This window comes from Uranotaenia lowii, chromosome 1 (assembly GCF_029784155.1).
Source record: "Uranotaenia lowii strain MFRU-FL chromosome 1, ASM2978415v1, whole genome shotgun sequence".
Lineage (NCBI taxonomy): Eukaryota > Metazoa > Arthropoda > Insecta > Diptera > Culicidae > Uranotaenia > Uranotaenia lowii.
The window spans coordinates 4,873,596-4,893,952 of NC_073691.1; the positions used below are offsets into that span (position 1 = coordinate 4,873,596).

Here is a 20,357-nt window from a genome sequence, read left to right on the forward strand (position 1 = left end):
ATAAACTTTTTTTTCGGCATGGTACGTGGTAGGAAACACTGTTAGTTATGTAGTTCTCAATTCGAAAATTACCCGAATACAACACCCCCCCTCTCCCAATCCTCCCAACAGGCATCGAAAATTTTTTTGTTCAGCACCAAATTTGTGATCTTCCTTGTGTACAGACACACACAGACTTTTTTTCAAAATTGACCAGATTTTTTATCCTCAACACCTGGCATCCCTGGTTGGAATATCAATGCTGTAAAATCAACCAGTCAAACTTTCCTTGCTTCCTAAGAGCAAGTTCACTGGTGTTGGGAAAAAGTGGTAGAAATTTTGTCACTTTTTGCACATTTTGAAAATTTTGCCATGCAAAAACATTTTCAAGATCTGTGGCCTTCAAGTTTTTTAACAACACGTGTTGTAGTTTCGCATGCTGTGATGCAAAAATAGCAATATTTCTATCACATACGGCTGAAATAGAAACAGTGCTGTAAAAAAATACAACGCCCAAAGATCTTGAAAACATTTTTGCATGGTCAAATTTTCAAAATGTCAAAATTCCTACCACTTTTTCCCAACACCAGTGAACTTGCTCTAAGCTGGAATAAAGGAAGAGATCGAGTTACAAAATATATGGTATTGGTAAAAACGGGCATCAGAAAAAAATGTGTAAACACGTTCCCAACTTTTTCTAGAATATTTGTGACTCCAGTCCTGTTTGGTCAGACAGTAGGCTGTGGTTGAAAAAGGACATTATTGACAGAATCATTATAACAATAACGGTGTTTAACAAGCATGGAGGTGCCGCTTATCAAGAATATTCAAATTTTGTAAGATTCGATTGGAATTTCCCAAGAATCGACCCCAGATGGCCCGGGAATGAAAGATCTGAACTTACTGTAACAGATCCGCGAAAACCTGACTTTTCATTGGTGAGTCCGTTTCATGTTGTACTTTCATAAGATGCAGCGGGTCAAGTGGAAAATAACTGAATCGTTCCAAATCCCTTGAATTGGTTCTGCACAACTTCGTTTTATTTTTCATTCATTCATAGTTTGAAGATATTTTCAAAAATTTTGAATAATTGTAGTTTAGGCAAATATAGTAAAACAAATATACCTCACTGTCAGCCTTCTCCATACATCTAATCGAGGACACGCATGTCAGCACCACCTACTGACGAAAGTTCCTACTGATGTCACTGATAGTACCATCAACACCACCCCTAGCGACAACAGCACCACCTACAAGTCAGAAATCCGCCAGAAGTAGTTCAGATCGTCGAAGATTATACGTGATAGTTGGAACTTTCTCCACATGATGGCGTTCTAGATGTGTCGCCTTGTTTTTTGAAGAGTGAGGTATATTGGTTTTATTACTATATTTGGTTTAGGTATTCATTGTTTTTTTTGTCATTTTTTTGTACTTTGTGCTAGATATCAAAATGACCAAAATTCCAGAAATTACATCGGAGACAATTAAAACACGATGTAATTAATAGATGTTGATTTAAAGTCAGTAAGCGTAAAGCGGAAATATTGAACTTTTATTTTGTCTTTAAAAATACATTGTAGGAAGTGCTTGCATAGTTCAGCTATAGCTTTTTGTAATGATATAATACTCGATGGTTTGGAGACTATTCAGCAAAATTAACAATAACCATATTTTAGAGTAGACCAAGAAGTAGGAGTATTTGAGGTCCCTCCCTTCTTCCAGTGCAAGCTTACTGATATTTGCTTGTTATACTTAAAAATCAAAACATGAAACAAAGAAGCGCCGTCTAAGTGAACTATTGATATTTGCTTGTTATACTTAAAAATCAAAACATGAAACAAAGAAGCGCCGTCTAAGTGAACTATTGACAATGATTTTTGCTTCTATTTGTGTTACCTGATTTTCTCCTCCCGATTTTCAGTCATTGTTTACTTCAGTAATCATTCGCTTCGCAACTGAATAAATTCGTTCGCGAGTTGATTCGGCGCGACGCAAATCAACCTTATTGAATATGACCCAGAATTAGTGCCCAGACTCAGACTCTTAGAGAAGCTTGCTACTAGGACTTCCCGGGATAAAGACTAAGAACCATATTTGATAAACAATTATCACTACTTTAGAGAAAAATAAGCTGTAGATTTGGTTTTGGGCACCTCTTGCGTTCCTAGAATTAAATCGTTTTGCTTCATAAGGCATTCGTGATGAAGCATGATTGTCAGCGAGTCGAGAAGATGTCGAATGGGTCGACGCCATCTATGCGCAGTGTTTGGATTCCGAAACAATGATTAAAGAACAAATTTTTAAAAAAGGTTTCAAAAATAGAAAAAAAATCATTTCAGGAAAATTTAAATTAATTATCTTTGGGGTGCTCTTCAAAACTAAAGTTGCAGCTTTTATTTGAAAAAAGTGAATGATTTCAAAATTAAATAAAAAATTGTACCTTTTTGGTCTGTAAATCCGAAAAAGGTAAAATTTACTTTTTTCTAGAAGAAAAGCAAAATGGCACAATTTTTTTACCGTGAAATAAAAATGTGAAAAATCACCCATATTACTTGGTCCATTTTACCTATTTTTAATTTTGAGCTCGGAGCTTCTTTGGCATGTGGGCGAAATGAGTATCCCTTTTTTCTAGAAATATTTTCATTATTTGCTAAAAATGATTTTCCTGAATATCTATTCTATATTTCTTACAGTGCAGTTTTTGAGTTATAAAGTTAGACGAATAATTAAAAAGTTTCGACCATGATTGATGATAATCCTAATCTTATCTTTATTATAAAAGATAAAATGAAAATAAAAAATGGTATGGTTTTATACATTTTCAAGGTATCATAAGGTATTTTTTTTCAAATTTCTTATAAGTTATTTTTTCCAAATTCTGACTGTTAATATTTTTTGGATTTTGAAAAATGGTGGGGAATTGTGGGCCATCAAATCCAAATTGACCAAATCACATGCAAAGTTTATGAGTTGACCCAAAACTGTGATTTCCTAATTCATTCCGTTATTTTAAAGCAATTTCAGATCATGAAATAAAAAAGAGAGCTGTGTATGATCGAATAGATTCCAAAACCTGACTCGCAAACGTTTTGGCAAAATTTCTTATATAGGATGACAAAATATTTCTCATAACTCTTCATTTGGCATAAGAAAACTTTACAGATATGAAAAACGTATTTTAAGTTCTGAATGTGTATAAAAACATAAAAATATAGGTGGTTCGAGATGTATGGCCCACGATTCCCCACAAGCTATGATTTGCAAATTGGTTGCGTTTGTGTGATTATTGATGTTTCATCAAAAATTCCATGAGATCATGACAGAACTAAGATCATAAGCGTATGAGCATATTTTCCTTATGCACTTTAGGTTCTCCATCGATGCAATTAGCGGGTGTTTTTTTAATTATGTAAGTAAATTTTTCTAACTTTTTTTAGCTTGATAAATAAAAGAAGCATATGATGCGTTTTTCTGTCAACAACATATAGAAATATATGCTCACGCAAAGCGACGACGATGACAGTCGGTTTGATATTTTTATCTCAACACATATCTGAGATATTAAAAGTGGCCCACGTTTCCCCATGGCCCACGATACCCCACTCTCCCCTACTATAAAACGATGTAAACATTGCTTCTCAAGTTTCCCCTTCATTTGAGTTTCGATTTTTCACGTAATTAAAACCTTAGCAGAAATGTTAAAAATGTGTCTGAAGCTATGATCATTTAGTTTCCGGACACTTTATTTCGGTGATAGCTACGTTACTAGAGCTTGGATATGCTTAAATTTAGCAGCGTTGTGTTGGTTATAAAAAGGACTATCTTGCCTATTAATTTTAGATTTTTATACTTACGTGTGTTTGAGATATTTACAATGCAAAAAGACATGATAAAAATAAATTTGCACAATCACCTTGAAAATTTTTCATTGTCGATTTAACAACTTATGAACTGTTGATTTTTCCTGAAATTTTTTTTGGGCTCTAATGATTAAGAAGCATAAGACGCCAACTCTAGGATGCTCAAGAAGTTCAAACCAAGCATCGTAGTCAGTGGGACCCTTGATCTCAACTATGGTAAAAGTGTATGGTTATTGGGGATAACTTAATGCAGACTCCTTAACTTTGCAGTAAATCCTTTTCCGGCAGACAAAAAGTGTTTTCTGACTAGTAGACACCCAGCATATAACTAAAAATGAGCAGTTCCATAGATCGCAATCTGTGCAACCGGTTTTTACGCAATGTGAGAGATGTGTTCTGATGGACAAAGAAATTTATGTTAAAACCGAATTTAAGAGGTCACATTCTTCGAGATGCCTCCTCATGAAAAGGTTTAAACCAGATTCCAATTGGTTTTTCCAAGTAAATTTGTGTAAAATATCATGATTTTGCAAAGGTTTTGCTTCTGTGGTAAAAATAATAGATCAATACATATCTGAAAAAAAAAAATGTTCAAAGATAAAAAAGAGATTTTATGATAAGGTAAGAGTATTTCTTGAAAACAACAGTAAATCATTTTTTTTATATTTTTACATTTACATTTCAATATGATATTTATTAACACCTTAATTTCCTCCATAGAAAGTTTTAGATTAAATGAATACTTTTTAAAATACATCGGTTTGTAACTGCCCGGATTCTAAATTATCATAGCCTTATGTTCAGCCTTTGTTTGTATTTTGATCGGCTTTTTAAGCCATAACGTTGATTTAAATTGAAAAATTGGTTGGGGAGGTCTTAATTTGCCAGGAAAAAAAAACTTTCTATTGAACAGACTCTCCAAAGTCTACTCAGCCATCCTACAGACACTTATTTATAGCTAGTTCAAAAAAATTTCATTATTTTTTTCTCAACTTTTATTGGTGATACTGTTGAATAATCGCAAACGTGCATTTCGTTTAAAGCTAAATAAAAAACCTTCTCAACCAACCATCACAAAGGAAATTGTTGGTGTGAAAAGGGAAAACAAATAGAGTATGTAGAATTTGCATTAACTTGCAAGTAAGTGTACCAAGTTCTTGATGTAGGAGGGGAATTTAAAATTGAGCTCCTGTCTTGTTGGTTTGGCTAATCAAACACGTGCCTCCACCAGTCGGCCCAACTTTCGTGCTGCTCTACACTAGATACCTTAGTAATAAGACGTATTTATTCATAAGTCACGATGTGTGCTTTTCGTAACTGACTCCTACCTGAACCGCAACCAGCAACACAAACTTGCAAGTGACACCATCAGCTATTCAAAATTGCTGTTTTGTACTGTTCTTAATTACTATTTTAGGATTATTGCTGCTCAATGTAGAGCAAATCTAAAGAGTCCGGTTATCAAATTGCTCCTCATTTTGTTTGAGAAAAAAAGACGTTGCAAAATATGCCAGTCGACATAAGTCTTGTTATCACCAGCACTGATTAGAATGTATATAAATATAGGTACATACATACTATATTTTCGCAAACTTGCCATATTCAGAGGAAAACCCCACCACGCCAACAGCCGCGATTGTAACCGGTTTGAGTAGAAAGAAACCGTCAAAGTCCGACAATTGGCGTTTGCTATTCGTTGCATCCTATTAGGTATTTTTTCTAATTCTTAAACATGTTGTTTTAACTTTTTTTAACTGTATTTCATTAGGAAAAAAAAACTACACATATCCAGAATCAATTGGTATTTCTAGAAGATTAAATCAAAACCTATTTAACAATTCTTCTCCAATGCACAGAAGAGCAAAAGCGTGAACTTGATCTACAACTTCAACTGGCGTGGCTTGAGGCATTGAGTCGAATCGAGCTGCTGACTCATTTGCATGTGTTATGTTTGCATGCGTCGAGAGCGAGGATGAAGCACGTTATGCAAAAACCGTATTTTATAGAGCAAGGTTGCTAAATATAGCCCGAAAGATGGAAAGTGAGAAATGAAATGAAATTGAGAGAAGACAAAAAAAAAACTATCGAAACCGGGCCTGCTGGAAGTCAAGGCTGAGGCTTACGTACGTAAGAGAAGACTGACGGGGGGTTAAGTTAGAAGCAATTTGGAGGAACCACGCCATAAGATTGTTGAGCTTCATTAGATAAGTTCATCAAACGGACAGGAAGTAGAGGAGGAGAAATACATTCACGTAGAGATGATTATAGCGCCAGTTTTAGAACATCTGACACCGTATAAGAATAATGCGCAAATTAAAAGAAGGTTAAATTTTTTTTTTTCATTTCTCCAATTAAAAATTTCAATACATCTTAAATGTTTTTTTTAAAGAAAGATCTTTTAAAATCTTAATGGATTCCAATAAATACTATGTGCTGACGAATTTCAATGGAATTTACACATCTGTCGTTCATAGCAAGTACGTTCCATTTGCATTAGTTCAATTGAGAAAAACGGCATTGGAAAACTGTAAAACGGCCCAACGGGAACTCGGCCCTTGTATGCTTTTTTTTGTCAACGTAATCAGCAGAATCTGTCATTGCAACTGCAATCGAAAGCTTTTTGCTTTATAACAGAACCTGTATCCGTGGTTCAAACAGCCGGTTTAGACCCAAATTCCGACCAAAGCAACCGCATTGATGGTCCATTATACCAGTTTTAACTCAATTTTTTTTAGAACTGGTATAAGGATTGATCCAAAACTTAGCAGATTTGGATCGTACTATCCGGAAAGATGCTCCGAATCACAGCCGAGAGGATCGGGTTCCAAAAGCCGGAAGTATCGTATCGATAAATCGGCAGCTGGAGCAGCATGAGTGTGCAGGAACGGCCGAAGAAAATCGTTTTGTGGAACCGTCAGTAACCAATTCTTGCTAGTCGGGCATCGCTCGGGCGGTCTGCAAGATCGAGACGACCAGAAGCTGCGCGTTCTAGTGGAGTTGGTTCTCGAGAGGAAGGTCCTCCCTCACTCTGGGCCGCATTCGAAGAAGGATGCCATTCCGGATTTGGATGGAGCAGCCAATAGTGATAACGATGGCAAATGGTTTGGTGATGACCGAAGATGTTTCTGTGTTCGCGATGACGCGCGATCAGCAAGTTATGGGTTCGAATAGGAGAAATGTCACTTCCTTCCGGAAGCCCTCTGGTGACCAAGAGGCCACAAAGTAAGCGCCAGACCAATGATTGTTTTGATGTACATCGAATGCAAAAGCGGGAGAAGTTTCCTGCTGTTGAGAAATTGAAAAATGCCAATAAACTAAAATTTATTTAATCTAATCTAAAATCACATGAAAGTTTTATGACTGAGCTAGCCGGCAAACTGCTCAATGTCAACATTGGGGAAACGCTTGTATCTTTACTTTGTCTTCGTGCGAAATCCCATCGTAACAAAATATACACCCAAAGAAGAGGTGCTTACTCTATGCCAAAAATGCACTTTGTTGAACACCTGAACGGCGCACATGAAGTCAAGACGGTGGGTGAAGTTACATCACCGGCGTAGCCAAGTTGATGAAGCCATTCACCGGCTGAATAGCAACAAGTCGGCTGGGAAGGATGGCATCGCAGCTGAACTCATTCAAATGGACCCGGACAAGTTGGCCGATTGCCTAAACCGGTTGATGGACCGGATCTGAGACACAGAACAGCTACCGGAGAAGTGGAAGGAGGGGGTAATATGCCCCATTTACAATAAGGGCGACAAATTGGACTGTGAGAACTACCGATCACTGGCCTCAATGCCGCCTACAAAGTGCTATCCCGAATTCTACTTCGCCGCCTAACGCCACAAGCAAACAGATTTCTTGGAAGTCATCAGGCCGGCTTCATGGAGGGACAGTCTATGACGGACTTGATCTTAACAAATCCTCCAAAAATGCCGTGAACACCAAGCCCCTACGCGCCATCTATTCATCGACTTCAAACCCGCATATTTACGACACGATCGACCTTGACGAGCTATGGAAAATCATGGAAGAGAACGGCTTTTTCGGGAAGCTGACCAGACTGATTAGGACAACGATGGATGGAACGCAGTTCATTCGAATCGCGCAGGGGACTTCAAAAAGGCGATGTCTATCCTGCATGATGTTCAACGTGGCGCTAGAAGGTGTTATTCGACGAGCGATGGGCGAAATGCGGGACACGATTTTCAACGGATCCTGTCAACTAATTTGATTTGCCAACGACATTGATATAGTCGACAGATCATCTGCGGCGATGGAGGAGATCTACCGCAAACTGAACAGCGAAGCAGAAAGAATAGGATTAATTATGCAGAGAGTCGAAGACTTTATCTATTTCGGCTCACTGGTGACCACAGACAATGACACCAGCCGTGAGATCCGGCAGCTAATGATCAGCGGAAGTCGTGTCTACTATGGTCTCTACAAACCGATTGTCCTACGGGCACGAGACGTGGGTATTACCCGAGGAGGACCTGCGCACACTCGGAGTATTCGAGCGACGAGTGTTAAGAACCATCTTTGATGGCGTGCAAGAGAACGGAGTGTAAAGGCGAAGGATGAACCACGAACTCGCACGACTTTACGGCAAACCCAGTATCCAGAAGGTGATGAAGGCTGGCGAGAAGGCCGGACGACAGTCCTGCAAAACAGGTATCGCTATGAATCCGGTAGGAACGAGACAAGCAGGAGCGAAAAGAGCGATTTGGTTAGAGTTAAACCAAGTGGAGCGTGATCTGGCAAATATGGGATGCCCAAGAAATTGGAGAACAGTTGCCGTGGACCGAGTGAATTTTAGAAATTATGTGCAACAAGTTATGTCATGAGACGGAAAACTTAGAAAATAAAAAAATAAGGAAGTTTGAATGTTAAACTTATTTTGCGAAAGTGCGTTGTGTGTAATGATTCTCAATATAATGTGACAAATTTTCTGAGATACTGATTTTTTTTAAATGTCTGAAAAAAAGACACCATAAACGTGAAAATAAATTATTGTAGAGGAATATCGTCAGAGAATCATGCTTGAGTTTTGTCACATAGTTTTCAGAACTATAAGTTTGAGACCAATTGACACTCCTAGACATTTTACGGGTAGAATTTGGAACAGATGACGATAAACAATGCCAAACATTGAAAATAGCAAAAAAAAATAACAAAATTTTGTACACTGCATTTCAAAATAGATTGTTTTTATTTTCATTCAAGTACCTCTTAGTATAGCACAAAAACCTTATTCACACTTTTACCGCAGCTTTCTGTTGCTTCTTCATCAACGCTTGAAATTCGTCCCGATAACACAAATAGGCGGCCCACACTCGGCCACAATAATCGTCCGCGGCTACCGACGCCTGATTCCGGCGTATACAGCTGAAGTGGCTTTCGGCAAATTGTTTCTCCTCCCGAGGGCCACGACCATCGGCAAACATCTGCCAGGTGGCTGCCATGTGGATTCCGGAAAGATCATCGTACACGCCCAAATTGAGCGCCATACAGCGCAGCACACACTTGGTGGTCGAATCATCCGGGAACTCAACCCGCCGATAGGCTGAGGCCATCTCTTCCGTCACGTTGAGCCCTTTGCGGCAAACGTCTATCAGTTGGTTCAACTTTTTACTGGCATCCTATTGCGGGTTACATCAAATAATGATTTCAGTAGGGTTCAGAAGAAAAGGTATATGATCAAACGAATACTCACAGTTCTTTGCACCAACAAAAGTCCACCAAGGAACAAAATTCCAAATATTTGAACGCCCTTCATGATTTTCAACAGTTTTGTTTTCCCAATGGACAAATGATCGATTTCACTGACGAAACTTGATTGGAAAGTTCGTTCTCGGATGCTTTCTTATATACTAAAAACCTAGAGCTCGTAAAATGTGGCCAAACAAACGGCTACAAAGCAATTTAAGCAAGTAATTGAACTACAAGTTAGTTATCCTAGAATTCCAACTCAGCACAAGTGCATACCAGCTTTTAGTAATTTTTATTTTTGTAATAAAAGCTCCAGCTCAAATAATAGAACGGGATGCCCATTCGGTTAGGTTAAGCTCGAAACTATTAATGCCTCTATCCGCCTATCAATCATGGCACTATCATCCCGAGGTATCACTTCTGATAGGCTGTGATTAGAGTTCAAAAGAACAAAAAATAAACTTACGCACTCACAAACAACTCGCAGCTTCTCGTGCCCAACATAAATCACACAACAGTTGGCACATAGTTCAATGAATTCGCGAATTGCAACTATCGGCTGCTGCCAAGTAGATTATCAGCAATGATAGAATTAACTATCGTTTTGAATTATGCATTAATTTCTAAATGATTGCAATGTGCGTTAATTAGAGCTGAATTCGGTGCAAGAAATGAGCATGTTTCTGGTAATTGTTAGAAACTTCACACTGTTGTTGTTGTTACTGTTGCATCGTAGTTTTCAGCAAGACCTGTCCATCAAATGTCCAAGTTGATCAGCGGTTGCAGTTCATAAATCTTTTCGTTGAAATTACTAACATTTTTATTAGGTGGAAATGTAAGTGGAAGTTTTTACAATGTTTGGTGATAATTAGAGAATCACGTGTAACCACAAGCTCCTACATTGAAACGAAGGGTTGAAGATTAAAAAAGAGAAGAAAAAGTGATTTATCCTAGCATCACGAATTATTTACCTGAAACCTTTCCAAAATGTTTTGATTTCTGTCATTTTTTGTAATTTTTGTTAGTGAAGACATTTTTGCAATTTTTGACATTTGTGTAATTTTGGTAATATTTGTCATTTATGCCATTTTTGTATTTTTTTTTGTCATTTTTGTCACTGCCATTTGTGTAGTTTTTGTCATGACACATGACAAATGACTTTTTTGTCAATTTTTAATTTTAGTCAATTTTGTCATCTTTGTCATTTTTCCCATTTTTGTCATTTTTTATAATGTTTGTCATTTTTTGATATTTTTCGTCATTTTTTATATTTTTTGTAATTTTTGGCATTTTTGTAATTTTTTATTATTTTTGAAATTTTTGTATTTTTTGGTAATTTTGGTCATTTTGGTCATTTTTGCCATTTTGGTCATTTTTGTAATTTTTGTCTTTTTCGTCATTTTTGTTATTTTTGTGTTTGTCATTTTTGTCGATTTTGTCTTTTTTATCATTTTTTTGTTATTTTTGTCATTATTATCAGTTGTGTCATTTTTTTCATGTTTGTCATTTTTTTTCATTTTTGTTATTTAAATTTTTTTTTTCATTTTTGCCATTTTTGTCAATTTGCCATTTTTTCCATTTTTTGTCAATTTGTCATTTTTTGTCATAAGTGTGTCATAATTTGTTTGTTATTTTTTGTTATTTTAATAATCTTTACTTATGTATTTTTGGGATTTCGACATATCAGTTACTTTGTTTTTATCCCATTTTTTTAATTCTAGCTCAAGTTTTTCAGTTTTGCTCGCTTTTGTTTTTTTCTTCTTTTTTATATAAATAAATATTCGTAATCCTTTTCTTGATTCAATTGTATGCGATTTTTAAAGTTCTAAGGATCATGGGTTTGAGATAGTCCTCACCTATTCTTCTTTCAATAAACTCTCATAAATTTACTTATACATACATATCAACCCAAATATGCTTCTATTGTCGTTACTAAACATGGTTTTCATACCTCAATATAAGAGCATATGAATTCAAACATTTTTAACTCTAAGTGTTCTTAAAATTATTGAAATTAGAAAACTGTGTTATTTTTTTAAGGGGATAATCATTATGATCTACATGAAGCCCTATGTTTTCGTTTAGTCATGCAGTCATCAACGTACCTATGCTCTTTTTGTCGTTCGTACATTGTGCGGGGTTAATAAAAATGACACAATTTATGATCAACGCGTGCGCTTAACTACATATCTACAAATTGATTAGGAGGGTGGTAATATGTTACTTAAATTGTTTTAATGAAGAAGAATTATTCCACAAAGCATCTTTCAAATTTCTATCAACCCTTAAGCCGTACCAGAATGTTAAGCCTTACGGCTTACGGCAGAAAAAAAAAGTTTAATGGGGCTATCAACAAACAAATACACTGCTTGCTACTTTAAATTAGAGCTCACAGATCCTTTAATGCGATCTTTAAGCTGGGATGAGAAAAATCCATTAATCAAAGGCTTGCAGCAGCGGAGGCGAGCGCGTTAAAAATCTGATGCTGTTGCTAATAAACTTTATCCATGGGAATCTAATTCGAATCATATCTGGACAGATCATCTACTTGGTTGAACCGATACTAAGTAGTGGCTTTGGGGGGAAGCCTTTTTATAAATATCACTGGACTTGTTGCTGGGATCATCACTTGTCGTCCGCACGATCGGTTGATAAGTAGCAATTGGTAGTTTATCATCATAAGAAATTATTGGGAGAAAATTGTGGGTCATCTTGTGATCATGGAATTTGTTCAGGAGTATAGTCCGGAAGAAGCTGCGACAATCGAACGGGAGTTCAAACGTCTAAATGGTAAAATTTTCTTGATGTAGTCCGACTAATGATCGCTAATCATGGTTATAAGTAGTGTACGAACTTAACTAAACAAAATAACAATTCTCAGGCAAATACTACATGGACCATGCCGGAACTACGCTCTATGCCGAGTCGCAGGTGAAATCCATCCAAGATCGGTTAACCGAGAATCTGTTTTGTAATCCCCATTCGAGTCCCCTGACTGGGGAGTTGATGAACGAAGTTCGCCAGCGGGTGTTACAATTCTTCAACACCCGTGATTCCGACTACAGTTTAATTTTCACATCCGGAGCAACGGGAAGTTTGAAACTGGTGGCGGAAAATTTTACTTTCCGCTCCCGGGAAGATCTTGAATCCGAGTCAGGTGCTTTCGTGTATCTGAGGGATAATCACACTTCGGTGCTGGGAATGCGAGCCATCGTCGGGACGGATCGTATCGAACCCTTGGAGAGGGAAGACTTTCTTCGACATTTGCAAATCAGTGGAAAATCTAGCGGCAGGAAGTCATCGTTGTTGGTATTTCCGGCCCAGAGTAACTTTAACGCTGCCAAATATCCACTGGAGCTGGTGAGTAGAATTCAACGAGACGGATTGATCGGGTACCGGGATGAGAGGTTTTACGTTTGCCTCGATGCAGCTAGCTATGTTTCTACAAACTTTCTCGATCTGGGCCGTTATAAACCGGATTTCGTTTGTCTGTCGTTCTATAAAATTTTTGGGTAATTTAAAATCAATATCTTTATAAGGCTTTTGACACATCAACCTTCAACATCCACAGCTATCCAACCGGTCTCGGAGCATTGTTGGTCCGAAACGAATCAGAACAGTTACTGGATAAAAAATACTATGGAGGAGGTACGATTAAAATCCTTCTAAGTGGTCAAAATTTGCACATGAAACACGATAATTTAGTGGAGCGTTTCGAGGACGGAACTCAACCCTTTCTTTCGATAATTTCCCTTCTCGATGGAATCAGAACTATCGAGCGATTGATACCGGCAGTCAACGGACTTCGATCGATGGACCGAATCTCGAGGCATGTCTTCAATTTGGCGAGGTATGCGTACGGTAAGTTGGCAGCTTTGAAGCACGTCAACGGGTCTCAGGTTATTTTACTCTACATGGATTCCAAGTTCGAAACGCGTGATCGACAGGGAGGCATTGTGACCTTCAACGTCCTACGTGACGATGGAAGTTACGTCGGGTTTGCCGAATTTGCTCAAGAAGCCTCCAAGCGAGAGATATACGTTAGAACAGGATGTTTTTGCAATTCCGGAACTTGTCAAAGGCAGTTGGGACTTGCGGATAGTGATGTTTTAATGTTCTTCGAAAATGGTAAGATTTGTGGTGATGATACGGATATGATCGATGGTCAACCCACGGGAACGGTCCGAGCTTCATTTGGTTATATGAACAAACGAGAAGACGTCGATAAGCTCTTAGAAATGATTGAAGACGCATTCGTTTCGAAAACAACAGCCTTCCATTACGTTGACAAACCCCTTATCCAGAAGAATCAAGCTCTGAAAGCTACCCTCAAAACTATTTATGTCTATCCAGTGAAGTCTTGCGGTGCAATGAGAATCACTTCCAGCTGGTCCATGGACGATCGGGGACTAAAATATGATGGGGAATTCGTGATCGTGGACAGCAACGGTAATCCGTTAAGCCAAACAAAACACCCGGAACTCGCCTCGATCTTGCCGAGATTGGATCCGCGAGGAAACTTCCTCATCCTCACCCATCCTTTGATGGGGAACGATCTCGTGATAACAATCGGTAAAATGGCCACCACTTCCAACTATGATCTTAACAACGTGAACCTATCTGATTGTGGTGAAGGAGCTGCCAACTGGATCAGTAAAGCTCTAGGAACACCCAGGCTTCGTCTGCTCCGACAACCTATGGGCGGTGGCCGAATTAATCCCAAAAAATTACTGCTAATCAACTGGGAGGTCCTACGATCGTTAGGCGAAGGAGACAATTCTGATGATGAACTTACCACTTCCTGGTTGGTTGAACACTTTCGAGGAAATCTGGTCTATGAAACTGCCAGTCTCTATGGGCAATCAGGTGAAATCCACAATATGCAGGAGATCAAAATCGGTCAGAACCGATTCCGGGTAACGGGAATGTGTACCCGTTGCCCGATCATCAACGTAAATCAGGGGGACGGAACAATTCCTGCTGGATCCCTCAAAGCCATCGCAAATGTTTTCACCCGTAAAATTCCGTTCGGAGTTTATTTGAGCCCGCTAGAATCAGGAGCCATCGGCATGGCATCGCATCAGCTGATCTGTGGTACCGAACTGCAGCAGATCGAATCCAACAACGACGGCGATAAACATACGAATGGCTTCCACATCACAGACTTCGTTACCAGACACCATTATCAACCGAAATCTAATCACGTTGCCACTCACTGATCGACTGTGAGTTGCTGTGGAGCAGATATCAAAGAAATCTGTTCCCTCAACCCTTACAAACGTATGTTTAGAGAGAAGGCACAAATTTTGTGATTTTGAATAATCTTTGCTCAATCCAGGGAATTGATCAAAAGCAATTTTTTATCTCTAGAAACCCCTATCAACCTATCCGTCGTTTTTAGAAGAGAATTCATATTCGGCCTTTAAAAACTTGTATAAAAAGTGAAATGGTACATACTCATAAATATAATGTCTACATTGTAAAAAAGGTCAAGAGGTTTGATATGGGTACTTCTCTTTTCTAAGGAAGTACGTATTTTCTCAAATAAATTTTCACGAGGAACAGTTTTGTAATTCCTATAGTATTAATTTTTTCAGCAAAAAAGAAATCTCCTTATCATATTTACATAATTATTAAAAAAAAAAAGACAACTAGCTTCTCATGTGACGAAAATATTATAATTCATGAGCACCGGAAATTAAGCTCTTATGATCGTTAAATCATCTTGATCTAAAATGCACGCACTGCAACATTCCTCAATTTTCACCATCATTAATTTTTTAGGGGCACAATGAGCATTTTCTGCCGTAGAATCTAGCAGTGAATTCAACTCGATGAAGTCAACTGAATTATAGAGCTACAGCAATCTATCTTTGTCTATCTCGGCTCACTGGTGACCGCAGACAATGACACCAGCCGTGAGATCCGGAGGCGAATTATCAGCGGAAGTCGTGCCTACTATGGACTCCACAAGCAACTGCGGTCGAGAAGACTTAGCCCTCGCACGAAGTGTAACCTCTATATGGCGCTCATTAGACCGGTTGTTCTCTACGGGCACGAGACATGGATACTGCTCGAGGAGGACCTGCGTACACTCGGAGTATTCGAGCGACGAGTGTTAAGAACCATCTTTGGCGGCGTACAGGAGAACGTAGTGTGGAGGCGAAGGATGAACCACGAGCTCGCGCAACTCTACGGCGAACCCAGTATACAGAAGGTGGTGAAGTCTGGCCGGATACGCTGGGCAGGACATGTTGCGAGAATGCCGGACGACTGTCCTGCAAAACAGGTCTTCGCTACGAATCCGGTAGGAACAAGACGAGCGGGGACGCAACGAACGAGGTGGTTAGACCAAGTGGAGCGTGATCTGGCGAACGTGGGGTGCCCGAGAATTTGGAGAACGGTTGCCATGAACCGAGTGAATTTTAGGAATTATGTTCCTCAAGTTATGTCGTGAGACGGAATACTATGTAAATAAATAAAAAAGAGCTACAGCTTGACTAGTTTACATCTGACGAGTTAGTCTATTGGTAAGGTGTCGGAAAGGTAATCACAAGACTCGAGATAGATCCCTGGGCGAGGCGATTTTTTTTTTCATTTACCATTCATGGTCGATTATTTTGGTCTTTACATTATACGGCTAGTGGCATAGTCCGCCAAACAAAGCACCAGAAACATAATGTATGAGTGCACTCAGGCAAATTCTTATTATAATTTTCATAAGATGCGTCTTATGAACCGCTTTTTAGAGTGTAAAATTGTGTTTCATAAGAGTCTTATGAAATTCCTTCAGTTTTCATATGAACATCTTATGAAAAATAGAAGAAATGGCATTGTGAAAATATAATGAACACATTCATTCATCCCATCAATTTTTTTATTGTCTAACGGTACGAAGCACTCGCTATTGTTGGTAATTCGTTTTTCTTAACATGGTGATCTTTCTAACGGCTTGTTCGTAAACTGATTTTTTGGGTGATGCATCGATTTTTTTGGTAGATGTCAAATCACCTTACAATGCTTTTGCACGCAGTTTGTTTAATTTACGAACGCCAGCATCGATAGAAAAAATCCCTTCGATAGAAAAAATCAATTTACGAACACGCCGTAATTGGTAAGTTTGAAATGTTTTTGATGTGAACGCTTAATATATTAGTAAACTAAAATATTTTTTTTTGTTTACTTTTCAGTATGCTGACTGGAATTAACGCAAGTTCGAAGAATCGGATGCGGCAAAAAAAAACTTCGTTGGAACCGGGGTGTTGCTGTGCTGCTGATGACTACTTCATTATTTTATTTAAAGAAATTGGGAAAACAATAAAGTGAATGTTTTCAACGTCAAATATCTTAAATTATTCTAATTAGAATTGACTTTCTGTTTCCATAAGAGCCTCTTATGAAAAGCTACAAACTCTCATTGGATTAGGTGTTCATCTTCAGAATTCATTCGCGCCATAAGAGAATCTTATGAATTTCAATGATTTTTCTTATGGCGCCACTCTATAATGGCGTATTTTTTTTTGATTCCGGATTTGGCTCTGGAACCGTCAGAATAAAAAAGCAAGTTTCGGATTTCGAGTTATTCCATACGTAGGTGTGCGTGAGAACGAGCGCAATGTTTACATGCAGCTGTCATTTTGTTCTCCCTTCTGGATTCCTTCATTCGGTTCTTCACATCCGGATTGCCGTTTTTCGTGTCCGGATTGCACTGGACTGCAGATAGTACGATTTTGCTTGGCTGAGAGGTTCAAAATCGCGGCAATAATCATTTGCCCGTTTATTATTTCAACTGTTTTGCTTTCAGCCAAAAACAGCTGTTTAATGTTTTGACAACAACGTTGAGAGTATTGGTGAACTTCTCGCAAAACTGACTTTTTTCTCAGGGCGACTCCGTCCCTTTTTCGAGCGAACCTAGGTTGCCTCTCGAGCAATAAATGAGCACGATGACAGCAGTTAGAGCGAACCTAGGTTGCCTCTAGTTTGCCTCCAGGTGAAAAAAAATACGGTATAAGAGAATCTTATGGCATGCATAATAGTATTTTGCTGAGTGTGTGTGTGAATTGTCTGTATTCTACAAACAGACATACATTATTTATACCGTATTTTTTTAGGCCGAGTGTTGCACTAGTGTTGCACTGTCAGACTGTTTGTTTATTCGGACAGTGTTGCACTGGTTTCGCGCGGTGTAGCGGTATTAGTTATTGCTTTGTTTAAAGGATCTACGACTCACCGTTTAGGATAGTGCAAAATTCCTCGACTTGACGGGACTTGACCAGGAATCGAAATCGAATCGAGACTCCTTAAAAATCGGTTAATGGTGCTTGATCTGCCCCAGTGGGGGTTGTCATTATGCCCCTACAGTGGCTGATTTTCAGCTTTCGGCAAAAAAATTGAAATGCATTTTTAAAAGTTTTTATCTACTTTTTCAAGTTTCAGCCAGTTAAGAAATAGACTTTTTTAGTTTCTGAACATGGAACAATGATTAAATGGTTAAATAAGTGTCCTCCTTATGGCGGCCATTATGCCCTTATCTCCCCTTCTCAATATTGTGGCCGCTAACAGTCGAATTTATTTTAATTTCAACTCTAGGTACACCTCTTCTACTCGGTCAAATGAAACCTCTTTCGGTATAGATAAGATAAGAATGGTTGTTAAATTTTGTGAAATAGCACAGACGTCTTTGGTTTGCGGTTATCAATAAGCTCGTACCGTGATCGAATAATTGGCAATGTCCAGCATTAAAATTCTAATTCTACTGCTGAACTATGATTGAATATGTGAAAAAAGGGTGTATAACGACTCACCTCTTTGACCTTGTTCCGTTTCTCGCGCACCTTCGGGTCGGGATCTTCACCGATGGACGAATTAAACACCAGGCCAGCTCCTCCAAAGCTAGTGCCGGTGGAGGAACCTTTCGAGGGATACTTCGCCATTGTGTCGTCCGGTGGTGGCACTGCGCCTTCGATTCCGGCTCCCATTGGTCCACTATCTTTGGGTAAAGGCCCCCCATCCAAAGCGTTGGACACATCGGAGAGCCTCGTGCCGGCTCCATCGATATCCGGTTTTTCCAGGATATCGTCGGGCAGTTCCTTCTGAATCTTTTCCTGCAGTCGGTCCCGATCGTTTAGCTTGTGGAAATCTTCATCCCCATCGAGCCCTCCATGAGCCGGTGGGGGTGGCGGAATGAAAATTTCCGGACCCGCCTTCTGGAACTGTTTGTACACTTTGAGCACCCGATCGGCACCGAAGTTATCCGGCAGGAAGAAGAATCCTCCGAAACAGACGAAACCGAACGTCAGCAGCACCAGAAGAATCAGGCACTTTTCACTGGACCGGAACGAGCGCCGCACCGAAACGAGTGGATTTGAAGACGGCTGGCTGCCGCCCAACCGTTGATACATGGGGAGCATTTTCTCACTTGCACTCGTTAGCTCTTCACACGGCAAAAATTGTTTTTTTTTTAACTTTCCTCTGAATGTAAAACGTGTGCTAAAATGTTACTGACTCGTTTGGTTTGGTGGCAACATCGAACAAGTGCGCGGTAAGCTATTGACCAAATTTCGTTAAACTTTCCGTTACTGAAACGTTCGTAGCTAATTTCTGCAGGCGAAAAATGGATACCAACTGAACAAATATGTTTGATTTCTACAGATGTTGCAAACAGTCGAAATACAGTTCTATAGGCACATCTTTCGTCGTAGTTCTCAATCATTCATTATTGATCGTGGAATATGGGGAACTATTTTCTCGAAAACGTACTAGTCATCCAGTTGGGGCTTTACTTAGCAGGTACCTTAAATGTCTCAAATCACATTTTGGCCTCTTACATGGGCGCAGGAAGAACTGTTTTCGTGAAAACATTTTTCATCACACTTTTTGTAAATACTGACTTATGTGGTAGACCTGCTTATTCGTTTTCATTTCTTAGAAACGAATAATTATTGAATTATTGAATACATAAACCTGGATTTATTTACTAATTGTACCTTTAGGGATAATTCTACAAAATCTGATGAAAATTTGGTAACACGAACAATTGTTTGTGAAAATATGTTCAATAAATTTACAGAAATAAAAAACGCCTGAATTTAAAAGTTAAAACTTATTTTAATTCCTCCTTTTGTAGCTTTAATACAAAAAACTACTAAAATTTCATTGTAAAAGTGGAAAGGGCGGAGCGACCAAAAAGTTTTGAGTTTCATCGTAACATAAATCCTTTAATCAATTATTTGAAAATAAATGGAATAGCCTAACTTGTTGGCACATTAGTCCTAATTAAATAAGTATTACTCTAGATTTGTTATAGGATTTTCCGAAAACTGCTTCTCTAAAAAAAAATTGAAATATTTATCATAATTTATCTAAATTTCAATAAGCGTTGTTTTAAAACTGCGTTATGCATAATATATTTTTGATAAAATTGTTAAGTATTCTATCAAGGAATGACGTGTACAGTAGACTGAGTCGATTTGGGGTCATTTTTTAATTTCTCAGACCCTGGGGTCTAAAAAGCTTCGTTTTGGTCCAAAACTCATCCATGTTTTTTTTGCAGAATTTAAGTAACGTTTACATGAGGTAATTTGAACTTTTAGATGTGTATGGGAAAATTGATTATTTTGTATTGAAAAATATACATAATTTTTGTTTCTTCTGTGGAACCGAGCCAGCTGATGCTTTTTGTGCCAATTTTAAAAAAAAATTAAAGGAAATTTTCCGCTGAACAATTTTGTCGGAGGCCGTAACTTCGACGAGCATCAGCTGGCTCGGTTCCACAGAAGAAACAAAAATGATGTTGATTTTTCAGTA

The 20,357-nt window shown here is 38.5% G+C and overlaps 2 protein-coding genes across 5 annotated transcripts in view; both read right to left on the reverse strand.

Annotated features, from left to right (window-relative positions):
* The window catches only part of LOC129754032 (mannosyl-oligosaccharide alpha-1,2-mannosidase IA), a 67,622-nt gene that overhangs the window by 45,680 nt on the left and 1,585 nt on the right, over nt 1-20,357 (reverse strand). For 2 of the 4 annotated variants that reach the window (XM_055749896.1, XM_055749890.1), the window contains exon 2: nt 18,356-19,151. In XM_055749896.1, the coding sequence (XP_055605871.1) occupies nt 18,356-18,961 (606 nt within the window). In that variant the 5' untranslated portion in view covers nt 18,962-19,151. Of the gene's footprint in view, nt 1-18,355; nt 19,176-20,357 lie in introns of all 4 variants that reach the window. The other 2 variants (XM_055749907.1, XM_055749900.1) reach the window with 2 other exon arrangements.
* On the reverse strand, nt 9,031-9,693 carry LOC129754111 (general odorant-binding protein 99a-like). The gene is made up of 2 exons (XM_055749977.1): nt 9,556-9,693; nt 9,031-9,481 (listed from the first exon to the last, which is right to left on the reverse strand). Exons 1-2 carry the CDS (start codon nt 9,616-9,618, stop codon nt 9,095-9,097), a joined length of 450 nt encoding a protein of 149 aa, XP_055605952.1. The 5' UTR covers nt 9,619-9,693; the 3' UTR covers nt 9,031-9,094.